This window comes from Pecten maximus, chromosome 17, assembly GCF_902652985.1.
Source record: "Pecten maximus chromosome 17, xPecMax1.1, whole genome shotgun sequence".
Classification (NCBI taxonomy): domain Eukaryota; kingdom Metazoa; phylum Mollusca; class Bivalvia; order Pectinida; family Pectinidae; genus Pecten; species Pecten maximus.
Window position 1 is genome coordinate 19091841 of NC_047031.1, and position 16818 is coordinate 19108658.

At 34.9% G+C, this 16818-nt stretch overlaps 2 protein-coding genes across 2 annotated transcripts in view; both read left to right on the forward strand.

The window, feature by feature from the left end:
- The first annotated feature begins 6771 nt into the window (after window positions 1-6771).
- On the forward strand, window positions 6772-8683 carry LOC117315411. The gene is made up of 2 exons (XM_033869593.1): window positions 6772-7435; window positions 7636-8683. The coding sequence occupies exons 1-2, from the start codon at window positions 7364-7366 to the stop codon at window positions 8074-8076; spliced, it is 513 nt and encodes a 170-aa protein (XP_033725484.1). The 5' UTR covers window positions 6772-7363; the 3' UTR covers window positions 8077-8683.
- A 3990-nt stretch (window positions 8684-12673) lies between these two features.
- Window positions 12674-16818, forward strand: part of LOC117315412 (sodium-coupled monocarboxylate transporter 1-like) — a 37776-nt gene continuing 33631 nt past the window's right edge. The window contains exons 1-2 of the mRNA XM_033869594.1: window positions 12674-12798; window positions 16102-16450. Coding sequence (XP_033725485.1) covers window positions 16115-16450 — 336 coding nt within the window. The 5' untranslated portion in view covers window positions 12674-12798; window positions 16102-16114. The remainder of the gene's footprint in view (window positions 12799-16101; window positions 16451-16818) is intronic.

Consider the following 16818-nt stretch of genomic DNA (forward strand, 5'->3'; position numbering starts at 1 on the left):
TCAAATATTTCACCAGGTCTCGTATAATCCGTTTTAGTTTTACTTGTAACATGTTCACAAGTACGAGATCCTTATTATCCACGAAATACACGTAAAGTTGAGTCCGAAATTAATTTTGCGTAAGGTGTTTTTACGTGTAACTGGATTTATCGTATCGGTTTACATATGTTTATATCGTAACATAAGACTTCACATTTACTGCAAAACAAATATTTATTTAGTGAACATATATCGGTCGAAACGTTATCTTAATTATGTAATAGGTCCTATATAGGATATCAGATATATGATACACTGTATGTGGTACCTTGTAGAATATGTAAAAAGCATGTATATATTTTATTAGATAACAGATACACCACCGTCCTTACGTTCTTTTCCACTTAGCAGACATTATTTTGAAATTCGGTAGATACGATTACAATGCATGTACTGCGTTTTTTCCTTTATATTATCATAATGATTTTAATTCTTTACTCTGTGAATAGTCGACACGGGTATTGATTGTCTACAACTCGTTACTAGCAACATTTTTTTTTGCAGTTTTATGTCTTTCTAGAAATTATTGTTAAATTAAAAGCTTATTTTCACAAAATAACATTTTTTAAAGGGATACTTGAAATTTTCATGGAGTGTAATGATTTGGTATGACTTTACAAATAAAGTTTTTGAAATTCTTAAAATGGCCCTCCCTTGACCTTCCCTGAACCTTCATCCATGTGGAGGATGGATAGTTTTATAAAAAAAAATAGCATTGTCGTTGTCACTGACAAATCACTTAATCTTCAAGATATCAGAGATTAATTTTAAAAAGTTAATTTGTGATGAACTACAGATATTTCAATAAGTCAAAAAATGTATATAGTTTTTTTTAATATGGATATACACAATATACATGTATATAAAAAAGATACATATTTCATAAAATATAAGATATCTCACATAGCATATAAAGTATCTTTCATAAAGTGTAGCAGTTTGTCCAATCACATGTGCAGTCTTGTCCCATGCGCGTAGTTGAATATAGAATGTTGCGAAGTTAAAGCCGCATACTCCCAAATAACCTAACATTCTAGTTGCACACACGTTTAATGGCAAACCAAGATGCTTATTCACGCTCTCCTGATATTGAAATGACCATTGGACTGGACGCTTGACTGGGGAAATCTTTGCGACATCAATATTTAACAAGAAATGTCTTTAAAAAAAGATAAACGGCATATTCTTAATGCTGGTGGTGATAATGTAAACTGCTGGTAAATAAATCAACGAACTAATGCCTTTCAGCACGGATAACAAAACGACATCAGTTTGAATCATTTTTGGTGATAATAAGACTGTTTTTGAATCAGGAATATAATTTTATAATGTGTCATTTGAAAAGATACATCCACTTATTCAGCTTGCATTCTTAACTTTGTTTCGTTTTTAACTGCATATCTGCATTTTGCATTAACCGCTACATTGACCAATCACATATATTTCATCTTGACCAGTAACGCCACCTGTCGCGTCATATCCGGGCCCAAGAGAATATTATACGGCTATGCCGAAAAAGATTAACGTCATAGTTTCAATGCTGCTGGTTATAATGTAAAACTGCTGGTGAAATAAATTAACGAATTTATGCGTTTCAGCACGGATAACAAAATTATATCAGTTTAAATCATTTTTGGTGATATGAGACTGCATTTGAATCAGAAATATAATTGTATTAATGTGTCATTCGAAAAGATATATCCACTTATTCAGCTTGCATACAATCTTAACTTTGTTTCGTTTTTAACTGAATGTCTGCATTTTGCATTTACCGCTACTTTGGCCAATCACATACTTCATCTTGACCAGTAACGCCACCTGTCGCGTCATATCCGGGGCCAAAAGAATAGTATACGGCTATGCCGAACCAGTGGAACTCGCGTAATAATGCTTTCATTTGAACATATCAGCAAAGTATTCTCTTAACAATTGATCAATGTAAACAAACATACGAATAGATATACTGAATTTTAATAAAGCAATATCCATACATCAAAACATCGATACAATTCAGATTGGTGAAGCTGACAATGTTCGACGAATGCGTGAAAGCTAACCAGCAATCCAACGGTCGTCCGGCAAAATCTGAATTCGAGTCTATTCCTTTTTCTTCTCTTGCTAAAGTCCCAATGAATCAATTCTTTCCCAAGGAAATCCTTGGGTTTTGCCGATTCCAGTCCCTTTTACATTTCTTTTTTTGGCAGAATCTGTCTGTGTTTTGGTAGGCCTGCGCTTTTGGCGGTCCGCCATTTTGTGTTGACTGATAACCCTCCCGTTGCATTGTGGGACTAATTTGCAGAGAAACTTGGTCCGTTGGACTCAGTTATTATTTTTGGGAATTTCCAATAAACTTTCATAAATAGACATTTCCCTCCAGTTTTTGATTCGCGATAATTTGTTAGGTATATATTAAGTCTGAAAACTGTAGATGTCAAACTGTAAACATTTATATATATTTCTTTATGAGTATGGGCTTTAAATCGTTGTTGTTGCTGATTTGGAAATTCGATGTGGAGTCATGAATCTTGATTTTCCGTGTAGAAATACATACCCTGTTAACATTTTGCCCACATGTCAGGTGAAATGCAGGTAAAAATAAATCTAGATAATGATTTTAGTAGCAGGTCCTTCAGTGTAGTTCGTTTGATTCCTCATGTTCAAAGGTGAAAATATTGTCCGAGTTTAAACAATGGCCTTTCTATCAAATATCAACATACAATAAAATGCAAATGAATATACGAATTATACAGCTGACTACACAGCATGTGTTTCAAGTTTTTTTTATTCCACTTTATATGCGCATTCGAATCAGCATTCCCTATCTTCAGGTACTATCAAAAGCAGCACAGCTACTGTAATGATACATGTAGATCAGGAGGTCGAACCTATATATTCTATTAATATCTTGTTTTGCTTTGCGAGTAAAAATATGGCTGCGCTTATCCGCTTCGAAGCCCAGAGGTGGGAAAATATGTTTATTGCGAGGTCGATCTACGATATTAAAGTAAATTTAGTAGGGTTTGGCCAATGTCATTTGTAAAAATGATTTTTTTTCAATAAAAATGTAAAACTTCAAACTTTAGGAGGTTGGTAGTGGCGTACACTATGTCACATTTGGTAATGTTTGTACACTAGCTTATGGTACTTTTTAATTAAGAGAATGGCGCCCGATAGCGTTTAATTGTTATATTCACAATTATAACGTTAAAATATGTCTTTCTTAAATAAACACATTCTTTATTTCACCCATTTCTTTGTTTGTTCACTAGAAAGAATAGCATCTTTAAATCAAACTCCTTTCTGCGATTGATTTGCAACCATTCTGACACACAGTATAAAGCCTTGCCGTGACGATGATCAACATAGCGCCAAAATGACGTATAATAACGCTATTATTCTCAAGGAGTATCTTCACTGCGTTTGATTTATTCGTATCGCATAACGAAGCACTTCCGTGACGTTTATCAATCTTGACTGCAGATTAGCATTGAGGCAATGGGAAGCTATGGTGCCAAATGTAAATATTCGATCGTAATTACGCTTTGTCAGAGATGTAGCACATTGAAAGTTCACGCTAATGGACGTTACTAGACATATAGGTATCGCATGTAAAAAATGCAAACTTTACAACAACTTTTGCGAAACAAGCTATACTAACTATATCAATCGCTCTGGTTAGCGTGGTTTGAAGTGTCAGGGGTCTTAGTGTAGTAGCCGGAGAATACCCAAGTGGACGTCCTTTCGGGGAGTCCAACTACTGCCGCCTAGTGAAAGGTAAGTGTGTTACTGTTACCACTGTGCCAGCCGACCACCCAGTATCGTATGAGAACATGTCTGCTGGTCTTTGTATCATATCTTAAATACATGTCGATACGATATGTGATCTGATAAGAGATGTTTACATTGTACACTGATAACGGTTAAGATATGTACCCGGAGTATGTACGTTTGAATGTATTTGGTTACAACGGATGTATCGAGCATTTAACAGAAGCTTAAACTCTTGCAAACCAACGTAAGTGTGAACTAAACAGCATATCTAGTTGTGGTCTGTAAGCCTATATGTACATCGCTACTCTGGTGGAATTTAACAGAAAAATCCTCATCAATTGTTAGTATGTATCATGGCTAATCATGTGCTTTGCTTTTAATACGTTATTTGCCTCCCACTTCATTTTTATTTTGTTTACTTATTCATTTTCTTTTTTTGCTTGTTTGTTTGTTTGTTTATTTATTAAATGCCAACGAGTTTAGAATTTAAATAAAACTAAAAACTGTCTTAAGACATAAATGCCCCTGTTGCCACTTGACACCCCAAAACAAAGTTTGGTGAGGATCACATACACGCACATTGCATAAGGAATAAACTTGAATTGAAAAAAAAAATCAGGACGGGACGGGACGGGACGGATATGGGTAACGCTATGCCCTCCTCCCTTTCATGGCGGGCATAAAACAGAGATCAATGTCCGATTAGACATGATGGATCACATTTTTTTTTCAGATATCAAACCATAACCCTCTGGTTCGTGGTCCATGCACGTCGGTAAGCTATATATATATAGCCGCTTCTGACGCAACTTTTTCTAGTTGCCCAGAGGATACATCAGTTACACGTTGGTAAGTCATGTTATATGTTTTCCCCAAGGTCTGTTCAGCCTGCTTCGTAGGTTTTTCCCCCGTGAGAACAGACAGCTCAGTTGGACTCGATTTCGCGCCACTTCCCCCAGTTCCTTTCACTGCTGTTAAGTTGTTAAGACCAGGTATGTTTTCAGGTGAAAAAAAAGAAGTAAAATATGGTCCTATCATCCACCAGCAGCCTCAGTAGCTCGTAGTCCAGGAGAGGGCTGATATACATTTAAGCATAATATGTTGTTTTAGCTATTGTAAATCCATTGTCACAAGCCAGAATGTCAGATCGAAAATGAAATATATTGTTGATAAAGATACAGACACAAAAAATGGTAAAGGAATGTGATGAAAATAGCCAGATAAGACTTGCATTCTTTTGTGACCATTTTATAAGAAAAATAAGGAAATGACTCATCATTAATAGATTGTATTACGCGTCAGCGGAATCCGTGTTGATATAAGTATGATATATAAAACGGAACTAAACAGTGACTAGGATCCAGATGAAGGGATTGTGCTGTTGCAGTCACCGTTGAATTTGAATTTGCAACCTAATATGACTGAGATACGTTTTGATTTAACACTGTTTATTGTGTTACTTTTATGTCAAAATGTCAGCGTTCACTACTAAGGACAGTTATGATGCTAGTGAAAACATCATTTCATTCTGAATTCGTGATTGAATATGTCTTATTGTAGAATCAGTAAGATGAGTTCTAACAATTTACGAGCTCTTCTCTGCGAATATTATTATAAAGGCATATTTCTGATTTTTTTTTTCTATTATTAAATTCGTACACTGTATGTTTCGAGTAAAGATGAGAGTTTCATGTTGAAAAGTGTGAGATGTGGCTTAAAAAAAAAAAGAAGACATTTTGCATGTAATTGAAATACAGAAGATTGTAAACAGACTTCCACCGAGAAACACTTCTCCACATTTCGCACAGTCAAACTCAGGTATAGAAGACTGTTCCCGCTCCAAATAGCGAGACTTTTGATATGATGTCATTCTAAAGCGGCTTGTGTGTAATTTAGGTAAAAAGTCCGTCAAACTGTTGTCCAACAATTTCTAGCTTTAGACTTGTTCATTAAACTTGAGATTCGCTTCCCTTAGAAACTAGGCATACGTTTTACACGAATACCGTACACCTTATGACTTCTAATCGACAATACTTCTTACTTTCATCATAAGCATTCTGAAAAAATAGAATATAAGGCAAACTTTTGTCCCCGCCTTCTTTAAATCAGTCTGGAAGTGTTTTTCATACTTCAACAACTGGTTCCATTAGAAATGTACTAGTAGCACCAGTAATAGGTTGTGTGCACTTGGACCTTTTCCAATCTTATCAATTTATTTAATGATTGTGCCTCATTTTGACTGCGCATATGGTAGTATGCCCGCTGTTGACAACGAACATTTCCTATCGTTAGCGCGTTACATTAATATAAACTGTTTAAACACAGTACGAAGAAAATAAAATAAACTGTGTTTTGCGACGTCTCAGATTAACTATGGTTGTTAAGTACAGCGTGTATTGACACAGATTTTGTAGTGACGTGGTCAAATGTTCTCTTGGAACTGTACACTTCAGCCATTTCTTGATAACTTACCCGGTCAAGGTGTTAATTATGCACCCATTTCCGCAATATTCAGTTTAGTTTTTGACAAAATACTTACTTGACGTCAGCTTTTTTTTGGCAGAGGTCATCGGGTAACAGGAAACAGGAACGGGAGAAAACATTAAAATTGCGTTGATCAGTCCTTTGAAAATATCACCGTCTAGTTGACGTTCCGGTAACGTCACAAATAGACAACTCCATGTTAATAAATTACCAATTCTTGCTTTTTTTCACTGCGTATATTCTAATTTATTCGCAGTCAGAGTCTACTGAGCGGAAGAAGGGAGAGATGTCGTGTTTTACAATTGTATATACACATACATGTATAATATATCGTTTTTACTACAAGTAGCTCTAAGTGGGGTAATGCTTGATCCGGTCCACTCCTGGTCATGACTTCAATTTCAAAAGGAATCACACAATAAAAGTTTTATTTTCAACATTTTATTTTGTGTGGTTTTTTTTTTTGGTTTTTTTTCATTGATTTCATAAAATCTTTTAATGTATACAACTTATTAAATAGTGACACACTTAAAGTATGCATGTTTCATAACATTGTAACAATTTTTCCACTGGCAGCAATGTTTCCATCATCAAGGTACACTAGTATTTGTTGTTACAAGAATACTGAACACTTTTCATTACCTTTACCTGTACAGTTAACATCAGTCCAAATACTTAATTCATGTGTTAATGAACTTAGTGATTCAATGCTGTTCACATAATCCCAAACCATTAAACAATTTGTGAACAGTGTTTTTCATTATTAATGAGAGTGGTCAAATAATGTGTTGTTTACTTAATGAATTAATATTTTCTAATAAGTGTTCACAATTACATCACATTGAATAGTGTGTAAACATAGATACTCATAAACAGGTTGATGAAGGATGTTGATAAATGAACTTAAAATCAGGACATTCCATGAGCAATTAAAGAAAATAAGTTATTAAAGGTAATTAAGCTGTCCCTGCATTGTGTCAGATGGTATAAATAAGACCCTTTTCAATTTCTGTTCATTCTATTACCTTCCCCCTACAAAGAAACATTCATACTCATCTATTACCCAGCAATGGCCAAGTTTGCAGTATTTGGGAGCAGCTATGTTACTCGTCTTGAGAGATATTGTCATGGTGATCTTAAGGTAAATAATGATAGCAAATGTGTTTGAGAATAGATTAATATCAAAAACTCTATGTGTTGGGTAATTCCCAAAATGCAAGTAATATTAAAAAAAAAAAAATAATAATAATAACTGTCAAAGTTGGTATTTGAATTTAATTTTTCAATCTTGTTCACTAATATGAAATATTATGCTTATTCATACTATTGTTTCTTATGCAGGTTCCTGGCACCGTCAGATTCTTCGGGAAGGGTGGCATGCGTTCTGATTCGATTCCAAGACAACTACTTAGAGACCTGATAGAGTACAACCCTGATGTTGTACTCATCCAACTAGGAGGAAATGACATCTCAGCGACATCATCCCCCAACGACATTTTCCAGAGACTTCTGACACTGCAGGTGGACCTACATCATGCTGGAATTCAGGAGGTGTACTTTTCAGAGATTGTGCGACGTGGTAACTCTGACAAGTCCCCAGGCCTGACAGCGACGTCTTTTGAGAAACAACGGATGAAGATAAATCGACTACTGCTGACTAGACTGAGATACATCAAGATTAGAGTTAACTTTCCAGAGGACTATGACCGTGACCAAGTGCATTTCAACGACTCAGGACTCAGGACCCAGTTCCATGCTTTGAGACGACCATTTTTTGCATAATTGATTGAAATTGATAAACACCTTTTATTATGTCATGTTACGCTTTGTAATTTATAATATGTTTCAAGCATTTAATCTTAAAAATGATTGATTTATTGATAATGGGTAATAGAGACAATGTTATAAAACATATACTTTAAGTGTGTCACTATTCGCTAGATTTGAAAATTTATGACATTGTAAAATAAATAAAAAGGTTGTATTAAATTTATGTAATTCATTTTGAAATAGAAGCTGTTTTGATATATATTATGTATATTGTTATAATGTATGTCATATGTTTCAATATTTAATCTGTTGAAAATGAAAATACACATGCATCATAATTCTATGTGTACAATAATGATTTCTTTAAATATATCATTTGTAGATTTGATAGTAACATGAATTTGAAAAATTAATATTTTTAGTTTACTACAAAAAATAAATAAGTTTTCAGTATTTAATTGCAACTGGTCATTTCTAATAATATATGATTATATCACAATTTATATTTGTTTATGTTATTTGTATTACTAAATACAAATTGTTTTACAAATGTTGTATATATTACATTATGATTTGTGTTTTCATAAATAAATAGGCCAGTGTTTCATAGTGAGTCAAATATTGTGTTGTTCATTTTGTAAGTGTAAGAGTTACTTCCCTTGGGATTGACTCGGAAATCGTGATGGACAAAATCATCGTTTTTCATACAAAATACACATTTTAATTTAATGACACTTTTACATATCATGTATAATACATATACAACGATGAAAAAACATTGATTTTGCAGAAATAACACTTTGATTGTTCTATGGCGTGAATATACACGTATGGCGTATTTTAGTGTAAAGTGCTCTCACCTGGCTGCGCAAACAAGATCAATTTTCTTACAAAGTACACATTTTTTTTCAATGAAACGTCATCAGAACCTGTAAAAAGGACATACCAACGCAAAAAACAATTCATTTTGTGAATCTATCGTTTCTATTTTGCTATGGCGTGCGGAAAACCCCTATGGCGTACCTATGGCGTATAATTCCCTATGGCGTATTTTAGTGTGGCCGTACCCTAGGGGAATTGGCCCATTTAGATATATTGCATAGTCACAAGTAAGGATGTGTAGCCTAGGATCCTATTTCTTATCATTTTACATTATCATACCCAACCCCTAGATATTATATGTGACCCAACCCCTAGATGTATATGTGTACGTAACACCTAGATGTCTATTTGTTTCGTCAATGAATGTTTGATGGGTTGTACCGGACGTTCCCTGGTGGGGGTGAGGACAAAACCCGGAATGCACTCAGGCGTGAAGAGATTTTTCATAATATTTTGTATTTATTAGGACATATCTCCGTTATTACTGAATGGATTTTTGTTCGGACACCAGCAGTAAAAGGGTTGATTTATCCCTTTAAAATGGTATAAGTTATATATAACAGTATCAAAAATTAGAAGTAAAAGTGGTGGCCGGAATGAACCCATATGGAATAAAAATGTCGATATTTACAACTGTTTTCGTTAAAATAAATACCCATTTCTCAAATATAACTGAACAGATTTTTGTTCGGGAACCACACAAAAACGGAGAATTTAGTACTCTTTCATATGATATAAACTGTTTGAATACATGTTCGATATTACTTTCAAAAGTGGTGGCCGGAATGAATTGATGTGGTGTGAAAAAATAGCAAAATCGTCAAAGTTACATGTAAATTTCCATCTTTATTGGTCAATAACTCTTTTATTACTAAACCGATTTCTGTTCGGAACACACTCTGGACAAGATAATTTTATAGGCTTTAAGCTGTTATAACTTTTATTAATATTCATTACAAATTCGGTGCAAAAGTGGTGGCCGGAATGAACCTAGTTGAAATTCACGGACGCCATTGTTGTTGTTGTTGTGTCGTAGATACCCTCGATGACTTTCCGAGGCACCGCTTCGATTTTGAACATAAGTTGAATGTAAAAACAACACAAGCTACATGCTAGTTCTTTAGTACAAGGGAAGTAACTCGAGCAAGGAAAAATTACCTGTAGAACTTTTAGCCATTCTGTTAGAATGTTACCAGGCTCTGCGACGTGGACGCAGTTCTACTAAGAGCCCATTATTATTATTTTTTTTTATTTTATTTTTTTTTTATTCTTTTATTTTCATAGAGTCAGTTTATTTTTGCTTTATTGTTTTATTTAAATGAATTTAATTTTTTTATTGTAATCTTTTTATTCTATTTTTGTTTCATTGTTCTTCAGTCTCTGTAAGATTTGCACACTCTTTATGTTTCCACGTTTTGCAATGTACCCTACCTGTTCTCCAGTCACAGCCAATCATTTCATCCATCCAATCTGGAAAACCACAAGAACAACTACAATTTATTGTGATACTGTTATTACTTGCCTTTTTTAGTTGTGATGCTGTTTTAACGAACTGTGGAAACGGCATGAAATAACCTTTATCTAAACACCAAATTAAGTGATCCCGCATTTGTTTTTCAATGAAATTAGTTTTTTGTTTGAATGAATTACCTTTAAAACAAAATTCTACCATATTAGCTATTGCAAAAAGCCCATAATCGTAGCCATTATTTTGATCCTGTACATCTAAAATTTTGACTGGGATACTATTTTTATTATTACCGTAAATACTACAAAGCTGAAGTTCGATTGACGGAGTATTAACTGTATGCTTTTCTTTTGATGCTAAACTGTCTAGAATGGATATATCCCCATTACTTGTTTGAAAACTTGTAACCCAGTGGTCTCTTCCATTATGGTGAATTTGAACAGAAGGTGAAACTACAGATTGAAAAGCTATTTGGTTTTTCCATTTGCATTTATTTGAATCATATACTGGAGCTAAGTTTGTCAACTGAAAACCATTCAAACCAGGAAATTGTTTAGACATTATTGATTGTACTTCATTTATAATATCAGAGCAAATCCATTCTTTATTGGAAATTTTAAGTTTATGGCTTTCATTTAAGTTATTTACCCATGGGTTTTGTAGCGACTCTGTGCTATCAGCGACTTTACGTTTTTTAACAAGTTGTACATTATCTTCGCTAATATTACATGTATCAGAATCTTCTAACTGAAATCTTAATTTCTTTTTGGAACACGTGGTTTCCTTTTTTACAGGACTTAAAGTTTCCTTTTTAATAGATTGATTTGTAGGAGTCTTTATTTGTTGAATAGGAGTTTTTGATGGACCTAGATTTTTCGTAGATTTTGGCGTTTTAGGTGGCGTACTATCTACCATTATTGTATCATTATCTTGATTAAGAGTAACCGAATCAGGTGCCGCAATTACATCCCTATCATAATCGTTACATCTTGGTTTTTTTCTGCCTGATTTTTTATCGTTTCTTTTTAAACTGTTTTTAGATAACTGTTTTAAACTAACGGTTCTTTTACTGTCTACAATTTCATCCCCCATTTTCATTCTAGCAGCCATGATATGGTAACAAGTTCCAGTAGACGGACATTGACAAGTTTCCTTTGGATATAATGTAACTGCATATTTAGAATTGTTGTTCCCACATACAATGAACGCTTTTTGATTTTCAACAAAAGTGACACCATTATTTTCTAAAACTAATCTAGCTAAACATACCTGAGACAGATTTTTATTTGATGGTTGACTTTTATTTTCTAAACCTTCTTGAATATTATCAGTTATTTGTTGTTTGTCGGTTTTGAGATCGTTTGATATGTCTACTTCTTTAGATTCACTAACTTTACTAACATTAGGTTCTTGAACTGATTCACTGTCTTGGACTGGATTATCTTATAAGTAGTATATAATTGGCTTCCTAGTTAACAGTCATCGGCCATCGGTCATCTAAAGATTAATTATATTCATCAAGGTGTGAACGAGCCGCCCGTTACCTGGTCATGGTGACCGGTGTACCGTGTAGACCTATATGTTGTTTTAGTATAGACGTAGTGTGGTATCGGCTTGGACATACTCGTAAAATGGCGTCCGTGAATTTCAACTAGGTTCATTCCGGCCACCACTTTTGCACCGAATTTGTAATGAATATTAATAAAAGTTATATCAGCTTAAAGCCTATAAAATTATCTTGTCCAGAGTGTGTTCCGAACAGAAATCGGTTAAGTAATAAAAGAGTTATTGACCAATAAAGATGGAAATTTACATGTAACTTTGACGATTTTGCTATTTTTTCACACCACATCAATTCATTCCGGCCACCACTTTTGAAAGTAATATCGAACATGTATTCAAACTGTTTATATCATGTGAAAGAGTACTAAATTCTCCGTTTTTGTGTGGTTCCCGAACAAAAATCTGTTCAGTAATATTTGAGATATGGGTATTTATTATAACAAAAACAGTTGTAAATATCGACATTTTTATTCCATATGGGTTCATTCCGGCCACCACTTTCACTTCTAATTTTTGATACTGTTAAATATTACTTATACCATTTTAAAGGGGATAAATCAACCCTTTTACTGCTGGTATCCGAACAAAAATCCATTCAGTAATAACGGAATTATGACCTAATAAACACAATAAATCAACAAAAATCTCTTAACGCCTGAGTGTATTCCGGGTTTTGTACTCGCCCAGTGATTACTTTCACCAGATCACACATGTAGGTAGGTAGGGCCCACATGCCTTTTCACCTGCACCGACCTCGACACAATGCATGTGCTCTGTAAGAAAACAACAGCTTAAAAGATGTGAAGTCTCTGCAATGTGAAGTAATTATATAATCAGATGAGGCCGTTTTCATTGAGTTTATTGTGTTTAACGTCGTAATTTTTGTTTGTTTGTTTGTTTTACGTGTGGTAGAAATCTAGTGCGGCACCGTCACAGGTCCGGTTGCGCTAGTCACTGAAGAACTGTTGATAGAGAGAATACATGGTTAGTATCTTAAAATATAATCTGTATTTTTGGCTCGGGACAGAAAAAAGTGGCTCGCCACTTTTGTCTTTCTTTACCCTTGCCATAATACAGCTTATATTTTAAGGCACTGACCATGTATTCTCTATGGGTGTATTTCTGAACGCCAACATTTTGAAGTTACCTGTAGGGCAGTTTGTTTTGATAGTGATTATAGTCTTTTTCCAAAAAGGAGTCTAATGCCAACAGACTTTTTGAAAATAAATATTAAGAGAAGATGTTTTCCTACTTTTCAATTTCCTACTTTTCAAAACGTGATTATGTATACAGTCCAACCCGGTTATGACGAATTTCTGGGGACCCCTCAAATGTTTTCGTACTATACGGGTTTCGTATTATGTTGGGTCGTATTTCCAATGTGCAACACCATGTATGCACGCACAGCACATGCACACACATTTCATAGTTCATGTCACGATTGCGCTAATCACGTTTTGCAGCTGCGAAAAAAACTTACTGACCAGTGTTTGTTTGACTCTTTCCGAGCTGAACTTACTTACAGTCAAAACAATCTTGAACGTCATTTTGATTTTGAACGAATGATTTCAACTTGTCAAGGCAATCGAGGGCCTCGCGATCTGTAACGCATGTAAATTTCCGGGTCAGTTCCATCATCATCGCTCTCGTTGAGCTCTGTTCCTTTCACACAGAATTGATTATGTCAGCCTCAGTAATCTCCTCTGATGTGACAATACTAATATGAAAGGTATACTCATTACTTAAATGATTTTTTTATCTATTATTCCTGTTTTTAAAAATAATGTTAGTTTGTACGATCCCCGTTTAAATCAATATGCTAATAACATTGAACTCATTCTCGAAAATCAGGAAGGGTTTCGAAGAATTTTTTTGTGCCTTTATAGATTTTGAAAAGGCGTTTGATAGTGTATGGCGAATTGGTCTTTTTTGAATAAATTTTTGATCAATAATATCAATAATATCGATGCAAATGTTTTCGGATTATTAAAAAATTATACAATGGTATCAAGGCCAAAGTAAGTAAAGATGGTATCTTCCGGGGCCCGAAAAGGCGAAATCTATCTCCGTTTTTAAGATTAAGAAATAACCACATTTTTTAATCACATAAAATATTACTTTGTTATTAAATCATGATAATTGTACATATTGTATTTTGAATGAAATTTACAGATTTTTGTCACAAGAAACTGAAAAAGCTTATCCAAAATCTAATTGGCTAGAGTTTGTAAAACAGAAACTTTTTGAACTTGGATTGGGTTTTATATGGATGAGACTTGCTCTTCAGTTTATTACCCTTAAGCTTGATCAAACAGCTAAGTAAACTTGATCAAGCTAAGTAAACTCTTTGAATATTTCTAGTAAATGTGATCTGTATAAGTATATAGACAAAAAAATGATGTTATTACATGGTACATTGTATCATATATTTGTTGCTATTTGTTGAATGTGGGCATGTACAAAAAGCTGGGAAAAAATATAATTATGATACTCAGGTGACTGTACAGGACATCTTATATGAAAGAGTATATAATTGCATCCCCATTGTTTCCTGAAACAACACCTATCTATTGTTAAAAAAATGTTGGCGTTCAGAGAACACCCCTTCTCTATGTATACAATGTATATAGTGACAGGTTCAAATCCGACTCTTGAGTATAGATCTAGTGTATTTCCCATCATAAGAAATTTTTTGTTTGTTTGTTGTTTTACGTGTGGTAGAAATCTAGTACATATTCTGTTGTGTGAACATTTGATTGTGTTCTTTTTTTTTTTTTTACATTTAATTTTTAGGTCACCTGAGACGAAGTCTCAAGTGACCTATTCTAATCGCCTTTTGTCCGTCGTGCGTCGTGCGTCGTGCGGTGTGCGTCGTGCGTCCGAAAACTTTTTACATTTTCGACTTCTTCTCCAAAACCACTTAACAAAATTCAATGAAATTTGGCAGAAAGTTTCTATGGCTGAAGGTCAACCAAAATTGTGAATTATATGGTCCCCACCCCCCAGGGGCCTGAGGGGTGGGGCCAAAAAGGGTCAAATTGACTAAAACTTCAAAAATCTTCTTCTCTACTCTCAGATACGGTGGAGTCAAACACTCTTTATAGATGAAAGGGTCTTGTGGTGCTTTACCAAAATTGTGAATTGCATGACCCTGGGGTTTCAGGTTTGCCCCTGGGGAGGGGGTAAACTTTACTATAGTTTATATAGGGAAATCACATTTTTGACTATTACTTGTTGGATTTGTATTTGAATTCATTCTAACTTGTATCAAATTATCAGCATGGGAGGACACTTTGATGGTATGTACATGTTGGCCCTAGTTGACCCCCAGGGGCTGGTGGGCGGAGCCAAAAAGGGTCAAATTGACTAAAATTTCAAAAATCTTCTTCCCTACTCTCAGATATGGTAGAATCAAATACTGTTCATAGATGGAAGGGTCTTAAGGTACTTTACCAAAATTGTGAATTTCATGACCCTGGGGTCTCACGTTTGCCCCTGGGGAGGGGGTAAACTTTACTATAGTTTATATAGGGAAATCCCATTTTTGACTATTATTTGTTGGATTTGTATTGGAATTCATTCTAACTTGGTTCAAATTATCAGCATGGGATGACAGCTTGATGGTATGTACATGTTGCCCCTGGTTGACCCTCAGGGGCTGGTGGGCGGGGCCAAAAAGGGTCAAATTGACTGAAATTTCAAAAATCTTCTTCTCTACTCTCAGATATGTTAGAATCAAATACTCTTCATAGATGGAAGGGTCTTCAGGTGCTTTACCAAAATTGTGAATTTCATGACCCTGGGGTCTCACGTTTGCCCCTGGGTAGGGGGTAAACTTTACTATAGTTTATATAGGGAAATCCCATTTTTGACTATTATTTGTTGGATTTGTATTGGAATTCATTCTAACTTGGTTCAAATTATCGGCATGGGATTACAGTTTAATGTTATGTACATGTTGGCCCTGGTTGACCCCCAGGGGCTGGTGGGCGGGGCCAAAAAGGGTCAAATTGACTGAAATTTCAAAAATCTTCTTCTCTACTCTCAGATATGTTAGAATCAAATACTCTTCATAGATGGTAAACTTTGCTATAGTTTATATAGTGAAATCACATTTTCCACAGGCTCGAAATCGCCATGGCACGGACGTTTGACGTTTATGACTGGATAGTGTTTGTTGGGATACTGCTAGTTTCTGTCGGGATTGGTATCTACCATGCCTTGGCAGGCGGCGGACAGAAAACTACTGGAGAATTCCTGATGGGCAACAGAAAGATGAGCATGATACCAACTGCTCTTTCCATCCTAGTCTCATTTCAATCGGCCATATTGATTTTAGGTGCCCCGGCAGAAGTCTACACCAAAGGAACTCAGTATTATTTATATACTTTTGGACAAATGTTTGCAGTGTTGTTGGCGTCTGTTGTCTACGTTCCACTGTTTTACCCACTAAAACTGACCAGCATGTACGAGGTAAATTATTAATACTGTATATATTTTTTAATTTTTTTTCATAGCGTAATTTTTCGGTCGGCTGCAAGAGTGATTCTGTAGAGCCATTGAAAACTACTGTTTCATCTATACGATTATTAAATGAAAAAAATTATCAGTCGTGCATGCACATATATACAAACACATACTTGTGCACACATTCTTCATACACATATTAAGTATTAATACTTCAGGCTGTCAGATATTTCCCTTTAGCCTACAACACAGGCATTCATATGTATGCGAAGGGTGGTTAGATGGCACAGAGATAACACACTTGCCTTTCACCTAGGTGGCCAGGGTTTCGATTCCCTGATCAGATCTAAAAGGTACATGTAATGTATGGGGTC